This window comes from Prionailurus bengalensis, chromosome B4 (genome assembly GCF_016509475.1).
Source record: "Prionailurus bengalensis isolate Pbe53 chromosome B4, Fcat_Pben_1.1_paternal_pri, whole genome shotgun sequence".
Lineage (NCBI taxonomy): Eukaryota > Metazoa > Chordata > Mammalia > Carnivora > Felidae > Prionailurus > Prionailurus bengalensis.
In genome coordinates, this window is record NC_057358.1 from 122,137,434 (window position 1) to 122,156,457 (window position 19,024).

General features: G+C 40.0%; 1 protein-coding gene and 1 long non-coding RNA gene across 3 annotated transcripts in view; one reads left to right on the forward strand and one right to left on the reverse strand.

Moving 5' to 3' along the window:
* LOC122472596 overlaps positions 1 to 15,848 on the forward strand; it is a 31,720-nt gene extending 15,872 nt beyond the window's left edge. Inside the window, exon 2 of the long non-coding RNA XR_006294474.1 lies at positions 15,128 to 15,848. This is a non-coding gene — a long non-coding RNA (uncharacterized LOC122472596). The remainder of the gene's footprint in view (positions 1 to 15,127) is intronic.
* The window catches only part of GNPTAB (N-acetylglucosamine-1-phosphate transferase subunits alpha and beta), a 73,827-nt gene continuing 65,865 nt past the window's right edge, over positions 11,063 to 19,024 (reverse strand). For both annotated transcript variants that reach the window (XM_043562329.1, XM_043562330.1), the window contains 3 exons: positions 17,798 to 17,965; positions 14,708 to 14,798; positions 11,063 to 12,498 (listed from right to left, as the gene is read on the reverse strand). In XM_043562329.1, coding sequence (XP_043418264.1) covers positions 12,421 to 12,498; positions 14,708 to 14,798; positions 17,798 to 17,965 — 337 coding nt within the window. In that variant the 3' untranslated portion in view covers positions 11,063 to 12,420. The remainder of the gene's footprint in view (positions 12,499 to 14,707; positions 14,799 to 17,797; positions 17,966 to 19,024) is intronic.

Sequence of the window (19,024 nt, forward strand, 5' to 3'; positions counted from 1 at the left end):
ATTGACTTTGATCACACTTTGATTGCCTAAAGTCCCAGATAAAATTCGCATATAACAACATAATAGTTTTAGATGGATAACAATTTGATATTTGCATATACTACAAAGTGATCTCCACAATAAGTCTGGTTACTGTCACCATGTAATTGACTCCCTTCACCCTTTTCACCCATCCAAACCACTTCCCCTCTGATAACCACCAGTCTGTTCTCTGTACCTATGAGTTTTGTTTTCCACATTCTACATATAAGTAACACCATATGGTATTTGTCTTTCTCTGATATCTCACTTAGCATGATACTCTCAAGGTCCATCCGTGTTGTTAACAAATAGCAAGATTTCCTTCCTTTTATGGCTGAACAGTATTCCATTGTATACATTCCATTGTATGTCCATCAGTGGACAGTTAGGTGTGCATATCTTGGCTATTACAAATAATGCTGCAGTGAACTCAGGTAATTCTTAGAAGACCAGATTAATACTCCTCCATGTATATCATTGCCCATTTATTCTAATTACCTGGATTCCTGACAAAATGTCCTCTCCTTTTCTTTAGCAACCAGTGGTGTAGAATCTTGTCAAGGTCATTTGAAAGCCTAAATATTTTTTTTTAATTTTTTTTAATGTTTATTTATTTTTAAGGCAGAGAGAGACAGAGCATGAACGGGGAAGGGGCAGAGAGAGAGGGAGTCACAGAATCGGAAGCAGGCTCCAGGCTCTGAGCCATCAGCTCAGAGCCCGAACCGGGGCTCGAACTCACGGACCGCGAGATCGTGACCTGAGCCGAAGTCGGACGCTCAACCGACTGAGCCACCCAGGCGCCCCTGAAAGCCTAAATATTTCATCCCTTTGTTCCTTTTTCATTGCTTTAAAGAACTAAGGCGATATAGTCAGTCTCTTAGGAAACTTCTCATTAGATGAACGACTGATGATGGACTCCTACCTTGACGTAGGGGTAGGAGTTTAATGGATAGATAAGCAAGGAAAAGACAGGTCAACCAATAATATTATCTGCAAGGGTACAGAGGCATAACGGTGCAGATAATGTTTGGGAAAATGCAGTGTGGCTGACAGTGTGGGCAGGGGTGAGACTGGCAGGGGAGGAAAAGCAGATCAGAAAGACAACGTAGGACCAATTGTGAACCATAATAACCATAATTGTGAACCATTTAGGGAGTATTATGTGGCAGGTACTGTACTGATGCTTTGCAAACATTTCTTTGAATCGTTCCAATAAAAAATTTATAAGGTTCACTGTATTATAATCAATTTTTTCTAATTTTTTTAACATTTATTTATTTTTTTATTTTTTTAATATATGAAATTTATTGTCAAATTCCATACAACACCCAGTGCTCATCCCAAAAGATGCCCTCTTCAATGCCCATCACCTTGGCATTGAAGGTGCCTCCCACCCCCCATCAACCCTCAGTTTATTCTCAGTTTTTAAGAGTCTCTTATGCTTTGGCTATCTCTCCCACTAACCTCTTTTTTTTTTTTCCCCCGTCCCCTCCCCCATGGATTTCTGTTAAGTTTCTCAGGATCCACATAAGAGTGAAAACATATGGTATCTGTCTTTCTCTGTATGGCTTATTTCACTTAGCATAACACTCTCCAGTTCCAGGTTGCTACAAAGGGCCATATTTCATTCTTTCTCATTGCCACGTAGTACTCCATTATGTATATAAACCAAAATTTCTTTTTTTTTTTTAATTTTTTTTTTCAAGGTTTATTTATTTTTGGGACAGAGAGAGACAGAGCATGAACGGGGGAGGGGCAGAGAGAGAGGGAGACACAGAATCGGAAACAGGCTCCAGGCTCTGAGCCATCAGCCCAGAGCCTGACGCGGGGCTCGAACTCACGGACCGCGAGATCGTGACCTGGCTGAAGTCGGACGCTTAACTGACTGCGCCACCCAGGCGCCCCAACCACAATTTCTTTATCCATTCATCAGTTGATGGACATTTAGGCATTTTCCACAATTTGGCTATTGTTGAGAGTGCTGCTATAAACATTGGGGTACAAGTGCCCCTATGCATCAGTACTCCTGTAGCCCTTGGGTAAATTCCTAGCAGTGCTACTGCTGGGTCATAGGGTAGGTCCATTTTTAATTTTTTGAGAAACCTCCACATTGTTTTCCAGAGTGGCTGCACCAGTTTCCATTCCCACCAACAGTGCAAGAGGGTTCCCGTTTCTCCACATCCTCGCCAGCATCTATAGCCTCCTGATTTGTTCATTTTGGCCGCTCTGACTGGTGTGAGGTGATACCTGAGTGTGGTTTTGATTTGTATTTCCCTGATGAGGAGCGATGTTGAGGATCTTTTCATGTGCCTGTTGGCCATCTGGATGTCTTCTTTAGAGAAGTGTCTATTCATGTTTTCTGCCCATTTCTTCACTGGGTTATTTGTTTTTCGGGTGCGGAGTTTGGTGAGCTCTTTATAGATTTTGGATACTAGCCCTTTGTCCGACATGTCATTTGCAAATATCTTTTCCCATTCCATTGGTTGCCTTTTAGTTTTGTTGATTGTTTCCTTTGCTGTGCAGAAGCTTTTTATCTTCATGAGGTCCCAATAGTTCATTTTTGCTTTTAACTCCCTTGCCTTTGGGGATGTGTCAAGTGAGAAATTGCTGCGGCTGAGATCAGAGAGGTCTTTTCCTGCTTTTTCCTCTACTGTTTTGATGGTTTCCTGTCTCACATTCAGGTCCTTTATCCATTTTGAGTTTATTTTTGTGAATGGTGTGAGAAAGTGGTCTAGTTTCAACCTTCTGCATGTTGCTGTCCAGTTCTCCCAGCACCATTTGTTAAAGAGACTGTCTTTTTTCCATTGGATATTCTTTCCTGCTTTGTCAAAGATTAGTTGGCCATACGTTTGTGGGTCTAGTTCTGGGGTTTCTATTCTATTCCATTGGTCTATGTGTCTGTTTTTGTGCCAATACCATGCTGTCTTGATGATTACGGCTTTGTAGTAGAGGCTAAAGTCTGGGATTGTGATGCCTCCTGCTTTGGCCACCTTCTTCAAAATTACTTTGGCTATTTGGGGCCTTTTGTGGTTCCATATGAATTTTAGGATTGCTTGTTCTAGCTTCGAGAAGAATGCTGGTGCAATTTTGATTGGGATTGCATTGAATGTGTAGATAGCTTTGGGTTTTTTGACATTTTAACAATATGTATTCTTCCAACCCATGAGCACGGAATGTGGTTCCATTTCTTTATATCTTCTTCAATTTCCTTCATAAGCTTTCTATAGTTTTCAGCATACAGATCTTGTACATCTTTGGTTAGACTCATTCCTAGGTATTTTATGCTTCTTGGTGCAATTGTGAATGGGATCAGTTTCTTTGTCTTTCTGTTGCTTCATTGTTAGTGTATAAGAATGCAACTGATTTCTGTACATTGATTTTGTATCCTGCAACTTTGCTGAATTCATGTATCAGTTCTAGCAGACTTTTGGTGGAGTCTGTCGGATTTTCCATGTATAATATCATGTCATCTGCAAATAGGGAAAGCTTGATTTCATCTTTGCCAATTTTTTTTTTTAATTTTTTTTTCAACATTTATTTATTTTTTGGGGACAGAGAGAGACAGAGCATGAACGGGGGAGGGGCAGAGAGAGAAGGAGACACAGAATCGGAAACAGGCTCCAGGCTCTGAGCCATCAGCCCAGAGCCTGACGTGGGGCTCGAACTCACGGACCGCAAGATCGTGACCTGGCTGAAGTCGGACGCTTAACCGACTGCGCCACCCAGGCGCCCCTCTTTGCCAATTTTGATGCCTTTGATTTCCTTTTGTTGTCTGATTGCTGATGCTAGCACTTCCAACACTATGTTAAACAACAGCGGTGAGAGTGGGCATCCCTGTCGTGTTCCTGATCTCAGGGGGAAAGCTCTCAGTTTTTCCCCATTGAGGATGATATTAGCTGTGGGCTTTCTATAAATGGTTTTTATGATGTTTAAGTATGTTCCTTCTATCCCGACTTTCTCGAGGGTTTTTATTAAGAAAGGATGCTGAATTTTGTCAAATGCTTTTTCTGCATCGATTGACAGGATCATATGATTCTTATCTTTTCTTTTATGAATGTGATGTATCATGCTGATTGATTTGAGAATGTTGAACCAGCCCTGTATCCCAGGAATGAATCCCACTTGATCATGGTGAATAATTCTTTTTATAAGCTGTTGAATTCAATTTGCTAGTATCTTATTGAGAATTTTTGCATCCATATTCATCAGGGATATTGGCCTGTAGTTCTCTTTTTTTACTGGGTTTCTGCCTGGTTTAGGAATCAAAGTAATACTGGCTTCATAGAATGAGTCTGGAAGTTTTCCTTCCCTTTTTATTTTTTGGAGTAGCTTGAGAAGGATAGGTATTATCTCTGCTTTAAATGTCTGGTAGAATTCCCCAGGGAAGCCATCTGGTCCTGGACTCTTATTTGTTGGGAGATTTTTGATAACTGATTCAATTTCTTCACTGGTTATGGGTCTGTTCAAGCTTTCTATTTCCTCCTGATTGAGTTTTGGAAATGTGTGGGTGTTTAGGAATTTGTCCATTTCTTCCAGGTTGTCCAGTTTGTTGGCATATAATTTTTCATAGTATTCCCTGAAATTGCTTGTATTTCTGAGGGATTGGTTGTAATAATTCCATTTTCATTCATGATTTTATCTATTTGTGTCATCTCCCTTTTCTTTTTCAGAACAATGGCTAGAGGTTTATCAATTTTGTTTATTTTTTCAAAAAACCAACTCTTGGTTTCGTTGATCTGCTCTACAGTTTTTTTAGATTCTATATTGTTTATTTCTGCTCTGATCGTTATTATTTCTCTTCTTCTGCTGGGTTTGGGGTGTCTTTGCTGCTCTGCTTCTATTTCCTTTAGGTGTGCTGTTAGATTTTGTGTTTGGGATTTTTCTTGTTTCTTGAGATAGGCCTGGATTGCAATGTATTTTCTTCTCAGGACTGCCTTTGCTGCATCCCAAAGCGTTTGGATTGTTGTATTTTCATTTTTGTTTTTTTCCATATATTTTTTAATGTCTTCTCTAATTGCCTGGTTGACCCATTCATTCTTTAGTAGGGTATTCTTTAACCTCCATGCTTTTGGAGGTTTTCCAGACTTTTTCCTGTGGTTGATTTCAAGCTTCATAGCATTGTGGTCCGAAAGTATGCATGGTATGATCTCAATTCTTGTATACTTATGAAGGGCTGTTTTGTGACCCAGTATGTGATCTATCTTGGAGAATGTTCCATGTGCACTCGAGAAGAAAGTATATTCTGTTGCTTTGGGATGCAGAGTTCTAAGTATATCTGTCAAGTCCATCTGATCCAATGTATCATTCAGGGCCCTTGTTTCTTTATTGCTGCTGTGTCTAGATGATCTATCCATTGTTGTAAGTGGGGTATTAAAGTCCCCTGCAATTACCACTTTCTTGTCAATAAGGTTGCTTATGTTTGTGAGTAATTGTTTTATATATTTGGGGGCTTCCGTATTCGGTGCATAGACATTTATAATTGTTAGTTCTTCTTGATGGATAGACCCTGTGATTATTATAGAATGCCCTTCTTTATCTCTTGTTACAGCCTTTAATTTAAAGTCTAGTTTGTCTGATATAAGTATGGCTACTCCAGCTTTCTTTTGACTTCCAGTGGCATGATAACTAGTTCTCCATCCCCTCACTTTCAATCTGAAAGTGTCCTCAGGTCTAAAATGAGTCTCTTGTAGACAGCAAATAGATGGGTCTTGTTTTTTTATCCATACTGATACCCTATGTCTTTTGGTTGGTGCATTTAGTCCATTTACATTCAGTGTTATTATAGAAAGATACGGGTTTAGAGTTATTGTAATGTCTGTAGGTTTCATGCTTGTAGCGATGTCTCTGGTACTTTGTCTTATAGGATCCCCCTTAGGATCTCTTGCAGGGCTGGTTTAGTGGTGATGAATTCCTTCAGTTTTTGTTTGTTTGGGAAGACCTTTATCTCTCCTTCTATTCTAAATGACAGATTTGCTGGATAGAGGATTCTCGGGTGCATATTTTTTCTGTTCATCACATTGAAGATCTCCTGCCATTCCTTTCTGGCCTGCCAAGTTTCAGTAGAGAGATCCGTCACTAGTCTTATCAGTCTCCCTTTACATGTTAGAGCATGTTTATCCCTGGCTGTTTTCAGAATTTTCTCTTTATCCTTGTATTTTGCCAGTTTCACTATGATATGTCGTGCAGAAGATCGATTCAAGTTACGTCTGAAGGGACTTCTCTGTGCCTCTTGGATTTCAATGCCTTTTTCCTTCCCCAGATCAGGGAAGTTCTCAGCTATTATTTCTTCAAGTACACCTTCAGCACCTTTCCCTCTCTCTTCCTCCTCTGGAATACCAATTATGTGTAGATTATTTCTCTTTAGTGTATCACTTAGTTCTCTAGTTTCTCCCCTCATACTCCTGGATTTTTTAAATCTTTTTCTCAGCTTCTTTTTCCATAATTTTATCTTCTAGTTCACCTGTTCTCTCCTCTGCCTCTTCAGTCCATGCTGTGGTCGTCTCCATTTTATTTTGCAGCTCATTAATAGCATTTTTTAGCTCCTCCTGGCTGCTCCTTAGTCCCTTGATCTCTGTAGCAATAGATTCTCTGCTGTCCTTTATACTGTTCAAGCCCAGCGATTAATTTTATGACTATTATTCTAAGTTCACTTTCTGTTATATTGTTTAAATCATTTTTGATCAGTTCGTTAGCTGTCGTTATTTCCTGGAGGTTCTTTTGAGGGGAATTCTTCCATTTGGTCATTTTGGATAGTCCCTGGAGTGGTGCGGACCTGCAGAGCACTTCCCCTGTGCTGTCTTGAATAACTTGCGTTGGTGGGTGGGGCTGCAGTCAGACCTGATGTCTGCCCCCAGGCCACCGCTGGGGCCACAGTCAGTCTGGTGTGTGCCTTCTCTTCCCCTCTTCTAGGGGCGGGATTCACTGTGGGGTGGTGTGGCCCGTCTGGGCTAATTGCACACTGCCAGGCTGTGGTGCCGGGGATCTGGCGTATTAGCTGGGGTGGATTGGCAAGGTGCACAGGGGCAGGAGGGGTAGGCTCAGCTCGCTTATCCTTCGGTGATCTGCTTCGGGAGGGGCCCTGGTGCACCAGGAGGGAGTCAGACCCGCCCCCCCGCCAGAGGGATGGATCCACAGAAGCACAGTGTTGGGTGTTTGTGCGGTGCAAGCAAGTTCCCTGACGGGAACTGGTTCCCTTTGGGATTTTGGCTGGGGGATGGGCGAGGGAGATGGCGCTGGCGAGCACATTTGTTCCCCGCCAAGCTGCGCTCTGTTGTCCGGGGCTCAACAACTTTCCCTCCCATTGTCCTGCAGCCCTCCTGTTCTCCGAGCAGATTTGTTAACTTATAACCTTCCAGATGTTAAGTCCCACTTGCTGTCAGAACACACTCCGTCCGGCCCCTCCGTTTTTGCAAGCCAGACGCGGGGGCTCGGCTTTGCTGGCAGGCTGCCCCTCCGCCCTGGCTCCCTCCCGCCAGTCTCTGTAGTGCGCACCACCTTTCCGCTCTTCCTACCCTCTTCCATGGATCTCGTCTACGCTTGGCTCCAGAGAATACATTCTTCTAGTCTTCTGGGGATTTTCTGGGTTATTTAGGCAGGTGTGGGTGGAATCTAAGTGATCCGCAGGACACGGTGAGCCCAGCATCCTCCTATGCCACCATCTTCCCAGAAGCTTTCTTCCTCTAATTTTTTTTTTAAAGTATGACAGCTTGCCTTCAACTTAAGTAACCCAGGAAATTGATCTTCCACATGTACCCAAACTTTATTCTGTGAAGCTAGTGTTTTTGTCACCTCAGCACCCCTCCCCTCTTTCTTTTGGTAAAAGTCTTCATCTGCCTGTCTATAGAAGTAGGCACAAATCACAGTAACTCCTCTCCATCAATGTTTTCTATACTGGAGCCAGAGAGGAAACTTCCTGCCTCTTTGAGAGATATGAGCCAGGAGCTGCCACTACCCCACTAATGGGGAGAAATGCTGACATACAAGGCAGGGATGGGCTGTGTTGAACAACAGTCCTGGCAGGGTATCTGTCTCCTCCACCCTTGTTTATCCCTTAAGTGGGTTGTTCTTTTTGAACCTTACAGTCCCTTTTTGTATCTTAGTGGCTAAGAATTAATTTTGGAGACACTTGGGTCAAAAGCTGATGCTGCCACTTAATAGTTACAGACCTTGAGCAAGCCACTTAAACTAGTTAGGTCCCAATGATAATGTAGGGATGTGGGGAGGATGAAATGGGATTATGAACATAAAGCATTTAGCACACACAATGTGTTTACAAAGATGTAGCTGTCATGAGGGCAAGTGGAAGAAGGAGCAACTAAGACTGACAAGAAGCTCCTTCGCCTCTCCTTACTGAGACTTTGTACTCCATGAAGTTGGGATTTACTTGAAAATATATCAACAAAGAAAAACAAATAGCTCAAACAAATGTGGCAAAATCTTGGTAACTGTTGAACAGATGGAAGTCCTATGCTAGACTCTACTTTTAAATTTTTTATAATCTTTTTTGAAAAAAGGTCCATTGAGATGGTCATGCAGTTGTCAGTCCTGCTGATGTAAACTGTACTGATTTTTTTTTTTGTTTTCGGTTCTTTTTTTACTTATTTTTTTTAATTTATTTTTTTTAACTTACATCCAAGTTAGCATATAGTGCAACAATGATTTCAGGTGTAGATTCCTCAATGCCCCTTACCCATTTAGATGAGCCCCCCTCCCGCAACCCACCAGTAACCCTCTGTTCTCCATATTTAAGAGTCTCTTCAGTTTTGTGCCCCTCCCTGTTCTTATATGATTTTTGCTTCCCTTCCCTTATGTTCATCTGTTTTTTATGTTAAAGTCCTCATATGAGTGAAGTTATATATTTGTCTTTCTCTAATTTCGCTTGGCATAATACCTTCTAGTTCCATCCATGTAGCTGCAAATGGCAAGATTTTGTTCTTTTTGATTTCGAGTAATTCTCCACTGTATGTGTGTGTATATATATATATATATATATATATATATACACACCACATCTTTTTTATCCATTCATCCATCGATGGACATTTGGGCTCTTTCTATACTTTGGCTATTGTTGATAGTGCTGCTATAAACATTGGGGTGCATGTGCTCCTTTGAAACAGCATACCTGTGTCTCTTGGATAATATACTTAGTAGTGCAATTGCTGGGTTATAGGGTAGTTCTATTTTTACTATTTTGAGGAACTTCCATACTGTTTTCCGGACTGGCTGCACCAGTTTGCATTCCCAAAAACTGTGCCGATTTTCAAGTGTTGGATCAACCTTGAATTCCCTGAGTGGACTCAGTTTGATCAATAAAAAGAGTTGTTCCCCTTTGAAGGATAACTGAATCTGGCTTAGTTTTCATATGGGATTTTTTTTTTACATTAATTTATTCTTGAGAGACATAGCATGAGTGGGGGAGGGGCAGAGAAAAGAGACACAGAATCTGAAGCAGGGTTCAGGTTCTGAGCTGTCAACACACAGCCCGACGTGGGGCTTGAACTCACAAACTGCAAGATCATGACCTGAGCGGAAGTCAGATGCTTAACCCACTAAGCCACCCAGGCACCCCTCATATGGGATTCTTATGAGATAAGATGGTGTGTGGTTTTCCTCTTTTATGGTAACTGAGCCAGGCTTTGTGTTCACCTCAACGGATGAGGTTAGGTGGTGTTTCCTTTGTTTTCTACCATCTAGATTTTTGTGGGATCAATGCTGTTTCTTCCTTAAATATCTTGGCCTGAGTTATGATTACACTTCCCTTTTAAATCCTTGAGCTGTTACTCATCATACTTTGTATGCTTTTTGGTATATGTAGATATAATTTTAAAAATTAACACTTTTGGGGGCACTTGGGTGGCTCAGTGTGTTAAGCATCCGACTCTTGATTTTATCTCAGGTCATGATTTTGAGCCCCACATCAGGCTCCATCAGGGGCTGCTGGGCATGGAGTCTGCTTAAAATTCTCTCCCTCTCCTCTTCCCCCTCTCTTGCTTGTGCATTCTTGCTCTCTCAAAAAATAAAATAGTTTCAGAGAAATAGGGTAGGCAAAAAAATTAATTTTTTTTAATGAGAATATGTATAACTTTCTTAGCTAAGGGCAATGTAATCATTTCATCCCAATGAAATGGGATGAAAAACCTCACCCCTGGTCTAGATAGCAGTCCTTTACACATACACTTTCACCCTGCCATCATCACCACTGACATTACCAGGTAGGAGTCATTTCCCAGGCACTGTGCTGGGTATACTACATCTGCCATTTATTTTAATCATCACCATAAGTCTCTGAGGTAAACACCAGGTACTGCCTCCCACATTTTAGGAGAAAGCTGAATTGTAGCAAACAATGTCCATCAAATCCCAGAAGTCTGACTACATATACTTCTGACTGTGAGATCTTAGATCACATAATCTTCCTAACTCTGGTGTCCTTGATGATAAAATGCAACGGGTAGTCCAGGGAGTCATTTTGAAAATTTTTCCAATCAAGGCTGAGAGTTTGGAGGCATCAGCTTGGGGTCAAGCAGGATGAGGAGCTTTCCTTCTATATTATACACTAGTCTTCGGTAGGATTTCATTTGAATTAATGGTTCTGGGGGCTTTAAAATTTTTGAAACTCATCAGCTTCTGAGGTTCTTCCACTCTAATAATTCTACAGAACCATTTAGATGAATGGTTCTATGAATATTCTAGGATTCTGTTTTCTATCACATTATCTGTTAATTAGATATGGACTATTCATCTAACTACAGAATCTCCAGTACACCCATTCATTTCTCTATAATTTTTCTATAATAAATTCATGTTTAGAATACCCAGATACATCCTAAATTTTTACTGTATAATAAATCCCATTTAGAACTTATTTTCCCCCCATAAAAGGACATTCTCCAGTATGTTCTAGTACTACCTTCCTACCCTACTTTCCATTTATTATCAGTAGTGTTCAGTAGACACTGATACACTGTACAAGCACTCAAGTGATTATGGACTCTGGATAACAATAAACTCATTCCTCAAAGATTTAAAAATCAAAGCATCAGACAAAATGTAAGTTTTTATGAGATTTCACATTTTGAAATACATAACTCTTGTAGCACAAACACTGTATTTACAAGTTTTTTTTACAAAATATGTGTGCCATTTTGAAAGAATACTGCTGAGATCATGATCTAAAATACCTGTTAGAGTTCAAAAAGGACTTACAGAATCTGGTCTCCAGAAATCCACCATATAATGATATAAATAAAATAGAGCTGAACATCAGGGCTTACTCATACATAAAAATACTAGTTCTCTATCCCAGTGGTCAGCAAACAATGGCCTGTGGGCCAAATTCAGCTGGTGGCCTGTTTTTGTACAGCTGCAAGCTAAACACGGTTTTGACATTTTTAAAGGTTAAAAAAAATAAAACACCTAAACAATAAAGAAGAATATGCAACAGAGATACATATGGCCTGCAAATATTTACTATGTGGCTTGTTACAGAAAGTTTGCTGACCCCTGCATTATATGAAACCAGCTGAAAGAGATAGCTACTAGAATTATACTGAGTATTAAAAAAGACACCACTGTAATGTGCCAGTACCATCAGCATTACTCATTTCTAAAATGAGGCACTTCTGTTTGAATATGTACATTTCCAAAACATAATTACATCTGAAAGGTAGCTCTGCTACTTAACTCTAGCCCTTTGTAATTAGGCCTCCACATGAAATCACATTCTTAGGGGCTGAAGTAAACAAGCACAAAGTACTTCAGATGTCAGTCATTGATCTCCTCAGTAGTTGACCACTTACCGTCTTAAATGTTAATAAAATCCATAATTTAGGTATTTCCAGTAGGAGGTGGTATTGTTGCATTATTTAAATAACATCTATAAAAATGTGTTTAGATATCCCAATTCATTATTTTCGGAAGCAAGGGTAACTAGTTAACTTAGTAGCTACTTATTTTAAAAATAGGAAATGGGAAAAACAAAAACAAACCCAAAAATGTAAAACCACAGCAAAAGGCTTTGGAATGCACAGACTGGGTTCTCTTAGCAATGGCTCCCAAGCTAGCCAAGGCTTCTCATGTGAAAGTTAATTGGCAATGGTTGCTATGGGAACTTAGCAGCTGTCTCTTGTCAGTGAGCCTTTTCAGTAAAATGATGGGTCCAGGAGCAAATGCTTTAAAAGTAAAACCAGTCCAGAGCTGCTCAGCACACAAGTTTTCCATGTCTTGGTTAAACAATTACTGGTCAGTAGGCTATATTCACACCACAAAACAAGTATTGTACTGGATGCTTTTCCTTCTTCAGGCCAAGCTGGCTGATGTCACAAAGACATCTCTGTGATGCCGAGTTTTAAAATGCTCAGTGAATGCTGAGGTAGATGATTTTCAAATGAAGATCTTCTATACCCTGATTCGATCGAGACTAGCTTCTTTCTGTATCCTCCTTCTCGGAAATACCTTCCGCTTTAGTGCAATTAACTAGATAATAAAGACAGAAAATAAATTTTCTCCATGTCGACACATGTTAAATTCTGATAGTCATATGACCTTAATCATTTCCAGTCTTCTACATAAAAAAAAAAAAAAAAGCAAACAAGTCTCCATCATTCCTCCCCAAAATAAAACCAACTACTACTTTTGTTATAGAGTCAATATGCCTAGATATGTGCCCACAAAATATTTAAACCCACAAGGATTAAAATTATTTTGGCCCAGCTCCACTATTTAAAAGACCTATAACCACACATTTTTACATAGTGATTACCAAGCATATTTATTTTCAAGATACCTGTTTGTCAAGTCTTTCTAGAAACCTGTGTAGCTTATTAAAACACTGCCTCTTGATCTGAAAATGACTAAATATGTCAATTTTTTTTAAAACCCTGTATTAAAAGTCCTATCACTTTCCCCTTAAACATAGCAATATCATTTGAAAATACAGGTAATGCCTAATTTGTGAAATGGGTTTTAACACAAAACGCTACTTTGTAAATTATTGGCTTAGAACTTGGATAAATACTTCTCATAGAAACCATTTATCTGGGGTGCCTGGGTGGCTCAGTTGGTTGAGCGACCAACTTCGGCTCAGGTCATGATCAGGTTTGTGAGTTCGAGCCCTGTGTTGGGCTCTGTGCTGACAGCTCAGAGCCTAGAGCCTGCTTCGGATTCTGTGTCTCCCTCTCTCTCTGCCCCTCCCCCACTCATCCTCTGTCTCAGAAATAAACATTTAAAAAAATTAAAAAAAAAGAATTTATCCATGATACATCTGAAATAAAAAACCTGACCCCCATCATAACAAAGTGTCAGTGAGAAAAACAAATGTGTTCTTTATGGTTTCAATTTGGGATCATACTGTCTACCCCTCCATCTCAAGGTAGAAGCAGGGCTTTGCCCAAGCACAGGCCACCACGGTTTGAGTGATGAGCTGGGACTGTGGGGCAGAGGAAGCAGCAGCACTGGCTGGTTTGTTGGGGAGCATGGTAGAGGTTAAGGAATTTGCTTCAAGTAGGTAAAGAGCAAGGAGACAAGAGAGGATTTATTCTTCCCTTTTCTCCCTCTTCCTCTCTAGTTCCCTGTTCTCTGCTGGTATAAATGACACAGATGAAAGACTGGCCCTCTTGTTCCTTCCCACTGCCATGAACTGTTCCTTTGAGCCGAGATGCCTCTCCTTCCCCATCACAGGCAGCACACAGCTGACTCCTACGTTCCTCATTGGACCTCTGTTCTAAAGCAGGAACAATTCTTTTTGAAGATTTTTTTCTAAGATTTTTACTCGCCAGGAATAATGGCAACAAATATCAAGAACAAGATTTACTGGGATGCAGGTGAAGATTAAATAGCAATCCTGTTCAACTGCCCAATCTCCATTTCCTCATTTCCTTCCATTTGCAGCAGAAGGCCCATGCACTGCTTATTCTAAGGTTCTCAATACTTCAGCCTCTTCCTCCTTCTCAGTTTATGTAAACTCAGTGCAAGTTTCCCATAAGTGACAGCTAGAAAATCTCCACTCAACAGTCACCTCAAATGAAGGCGGAGGTGAGGTTTGCATGCCCCAGTAAGTCAGGTCAGCCCAGACACTGTTCCCTTTCTTCTTCAGCCCTTTCTGTTTAGAGCATTGCATGCCTACACCAAATAAGGATTCTTTGATCCCTTTCTTTTTACCTCACAAACCTCCCTTATACTCCTGAAGGAGTTGTGTGCATGCCTGCATGGAGAGAACTCCCAGCAATTCAAAGGAAATGTAATTGAGAGAAACACAAGCACAATGGGCATTGTCCACAGAACACTGGGAGACCTGAAGATAAGACACTGTGGTGGTCACCTTTTAGAAAGGTTATAAGAAAAAAAATTGGAAACCCATACAAAATCAGTATCAGATGAGGATTCTAGGTGGTTTTTTGGTTAGAAATACTTAGAGATTTTTTGTTTTAGCTTGATGTCTACAAGTTAATCTACTGAGTTCCAGGTAAAAAAGAATACTCATAGTGTATCCAGAAGGTAAATGAATAAAAAGCTATTATGTTTGTTGCCTGAATATTTTGAAATATGTTTGACATATCGACACCTGAGTTATATGCCAAAAGAAGTTAAAATTTTCTTGTTGTAAATTAATGTCACTTACTAAAAGAATCAAATATTCACATATTAAAAAACAGTTTGATCCCCACATAAAATATGTAACACTTACCTGTTCGGCAAAAAATGAGAATACAGTAAACATAATCAATGTTGCTAGTACACAATGAGTCCAAAACTTCAATTTGTCTCGATATGCTCTCCTATTCAGAGAGAGAGAAAAAACAAATATGTTTGTCTTACAGTCTTTGGTTTCTGTGCATAGTTTCACTGTATTAGTTATATGCTAGTTTACCAAAAAGTCTTGAAACACAAAATCACTGGAGGCAATTTGAAAATGTTAATACAATGTATGTTTCCAACACGAGTTCACATTTTTCATTATGTCAAGGTAAACATTATATCTGAATTGTAAAAGTTATCCAGGCAGAAAAGAGGACTTCAAAAGAAAATTACTTCTAGCATTTAGAATTTAAACAAAAGCACATTTTCATTTACTTTTATTTATTCATTCATATCCATTTCTTCATAGTCACTCAGTCAATACTTCCTGTGGATACAGACGGATGAACAAGACGAAGTCCATGTTCTAAAGTGTTTACCGACCTGGGGAGTCACTGACCTGCAGATGAACAGCCATCACACAAGATGGACCCAAAAATGTATTATCAAAAGCAAAGTCTTGGGGAAAACAGCATAATGAAGAAAGCACCTCAGGGATGGTGACATTTCATTCAAGCCTTGAAGCAGAAAGGGAAAGCATTTAGCTGAGTAAGGCTGTGAGCATCAGCAGAGTCAGATTGGCAAGCTGAGTCCTGCAGAATGAAGGAAGTCAGGCCTAGGGGGCATCAGGGAGAGAGCTAAGCCACGGCAAGGCAGGTGGGCATAAACTGCAGGTGTCCTGGAAAACCATGCAATGGGGTTTGGACATAATACTCTAGTGGGAAAGCATATGAAATGGTAGGTGTGTGTCTGTGTGTGTGAGAGAGAGAGACAATCAGGGTGAAAAAGGTGGCCATCTGAAGGATGCATGTCAGGTGACCAGAGGTAACCAGCCAGGCAGTCACATTAGTCTGGGTATGAAAACCTAGTGAAGGGCAGTGAGAATGAAAGAAGCAACAGAAGAGACAATCTGAGAGTAGAAGCAACTGGACTTGGAAATAGGATATTGGGGCTAGAGGCAGTAAAGCACAGTTTCCTCATCTGTAATTTGGAAATAATTTATTATGAAGATTAAACATATGCTTTTAACATAGGCTTGTAAGATATATTAATGACCACCAAATTTAGGCCTCTGCACTGAGTTCAGAACCTCATTTACAGTTTGGCAGTGGATGTCTCTACTTCAAGTCCCGTATTGATAATGGTACGTCTGTTTTTCCTCCTGTATTTCCTATGACTCTTAATAGGATCACAACCAATGCAGTCAGTTCTAATGTCTACAGTGTCATTCAGAATCAATATGTAATTTAAAGAGCCAAGAAACCACAGATTGTAACACAACTAAAAAATTGTCCCAGCAACCAGAGAACCTTAAAAGAGCTGGAGGTTTCCTCAGTCACTCACATCCACCAAGCACCTACCATGTGCTAGAGAGGCACTGTGGACTCAAAAAGAGTAAGACACCATCTCTGCTCCTGAAGTGGGCTCACAGTTTACCAGGAGAGACAAGTGCACCCTATAGACTGCTGTACAGTGCAGAAAGTGCTGTACCCAAGGAACAAGAAGAAAGCCTACCAGGAAACCAGAGAAAGGTAATAGGGGACACAGGAGCACGATGTCATGAAAGGAAAGAGAAAAAGTAAAGTTTCTAGAAGGTAGGGTGGTGTTGGTGCTCAGCAGTGAGAGATGATCCAGAAGTGGAGCAGGATGAGGAAAATGAAGCCCCCAGATCAGGGAATTGAAAAAAGGTCCTACACCTGATTTATCTCATTTGTATAGCACAGAAATCAAAGTCCTCTCAAACTACTCTTAAGCCCACTCCTTTCTCACTCAATTAGGCCCTTAAAGATAAATTAAGTCACAAACTGGATTTGGGGAAACCATCCAAAAATCTCTTTCCTTTGAGCTAAAGGAAAATAAAATGAGGAGAAACCATTCCTAGAAGACAAGACCCACAATTTAGTAATAACTTCTCGTTTCAAAAATAAAAATATATAAATATTAGCAATCTACATGCTGTCTCACCTTCCCAACTCCAAGACACCAAAGCATTCTAGTTGCCGAGATTGCTAATTTTCTCTCTACAATCTGTCCCAATTCTGTCTACTGCTTTCTCCTTATTTCCTGAACTGTGTGTCCTTGCTTCACACCTTGACTGTTTCATAACTACTAAAATGCTTAGTACTTGTATCCCTGCCTCCAGTTTCTAGACAATACTGCCTCACTCCAAACAACTTCCTCACCAGTCCAACCCCATACTATTAGTTATCTTTCCAAATCATGAAGTCTGATCACTACAAACATCTAAAAAAATTTCTCTGGGGAGCCCCATTCTCTAAAGAAAAAAAGCCTAATTCAGATACAGCCCTTCACAATCTCTCCCTTCTCTCCAAAGCACTCTATTTTACACCTCTGTGCCTTGCACATGCCATTTCTTCTACCAGGAACATGCTTTCCTACCTGGAAATGTCCTTTTCATAATTCAAAACCAGGTCCAAATGTCACCTTCCCCTAACAGAATTAGCTACTCCCTCATCCAAACTCCAGTAGCACTGAACCATGCCACAGCACTTGGTATCACAACTGTTTGCCTGCAGCCTGTCTCCCTGAAGGGACTGTGAATGCCTCATAGCCTGGTACCATACTCCTTTCGTCTATGTATTCCTAGCCCTGCATGGGGTAAATAGTAGTAAAATAAGACATGAAGGAAACATTTATAAAATAGCTTTGGATTACGGTGGAACTGGAGGGTTGGAAATCAGGCTGGATTTACCACTTCTCAGCTACTTCACCTTGAGCAAATCACTCAGCTTCTGTTACTATGTTCTCCTCCCATACAGCAGGTACTCAAGAAATAGGGTAGCTATTCTTATGGCAGAGAATGAGGCTCAGCAGATGTGCTTGGCCAGTAAGCTCAATAAAAACTTTTAAGTGTATTTTTCCAAAGTAATTATAGATCAAATAATACATTAAAGAAATTTCATCTCTCTAAAACACACACACACACACACACACCCCATATGTGAACATGAGACCTTACCATTCCTGCAGCTCATGCATGTGGAGGAAACGGTTTCGATACTCCCTTGGCAGCTCAAACTGGGATGGTATGGGGAACATGGACTCATAGAAGTCCCTGAGAACAGCTTTCACTGTCTGGGCATCTTTATGATTGTGGTCAATGTTGTCATTCAGGCAGACAAACTTCCTAGAGATAATAGAGATCTGGGGTTATTGGTTATGGTAAGAATGATCTTGACATAATAAAACAAGAAATGTAGATTCCAAGTATATTTTAAATGAACTCATGTCCCAAGCTGTTGCATGTACTGATATGATTCTCTGGGAGCGTAATATCCTATAAAATTTTCTTTGGATATTCCTCACCTATAAAACAAAGAAGAGCTAGGGAAGATAATCTTAAAAGTGCCTTCTAGCTGTTGGGAGTAAATTAATTTAATGATTTCTGTTTAGCATGTCCCCAGTTAAGTGTTTAATAAATGTAGTTTACTGACTAGAGCATTTTTGTTGGCAGCCAGGGGAAAAACTGTTAAGCACCTAAAAGCAAGTTCTCTAAACTGCCACAGTTATAGTACTAAGAACAGTGACATAGATATGGTACCTTATAGCTATAGATTCTGTGAGTTTGATGACTTCTTAATATATCTCCAACGAACCTATAAGATACTACTGTTCTAGCAAAAAGCACATGACAGATGCTTCCCTACTTGTTTCAAGTTCCCTTCAAGGCAAAGTCACCCACTGAAACAGTAGTCAGGGATAACACCAGTTTTGAAGTACTTGTGCATTTTAAAATAAAAAAAAGAAGTAATAACAAAAATACCCCCACCAAATTTTAATAAAGCTCTCAGATTCAACTACCAATTTATAGGAAAAACAGAGACCTAGGAGCATGTTAAAGAAAGACACACACACACACACACACACACACACACACACACACACTCAAAAAGAACTGAGACACATTCAGAGAAATCCTAAGTAAGGAAAAATACAGAATATATAACTGGATTTCTTCGTATACACACAAAAAATTATATGGCTAAGAGAGGTTGAGGGAAAACCTGTAGATTTAAATGCAGTGAATTTACTTGATACCACTTCAAATCAATAAACTTAAAAAACATAAATGCTTAGAAAAGACAACTGGAGAAATGTGTGCACTGACCAGATAGTTTATCATATTAAGGAATAAATAATGATATTCTGGTTATTTTTAAAGAGTTGTTATAATTTAGAGAAATAT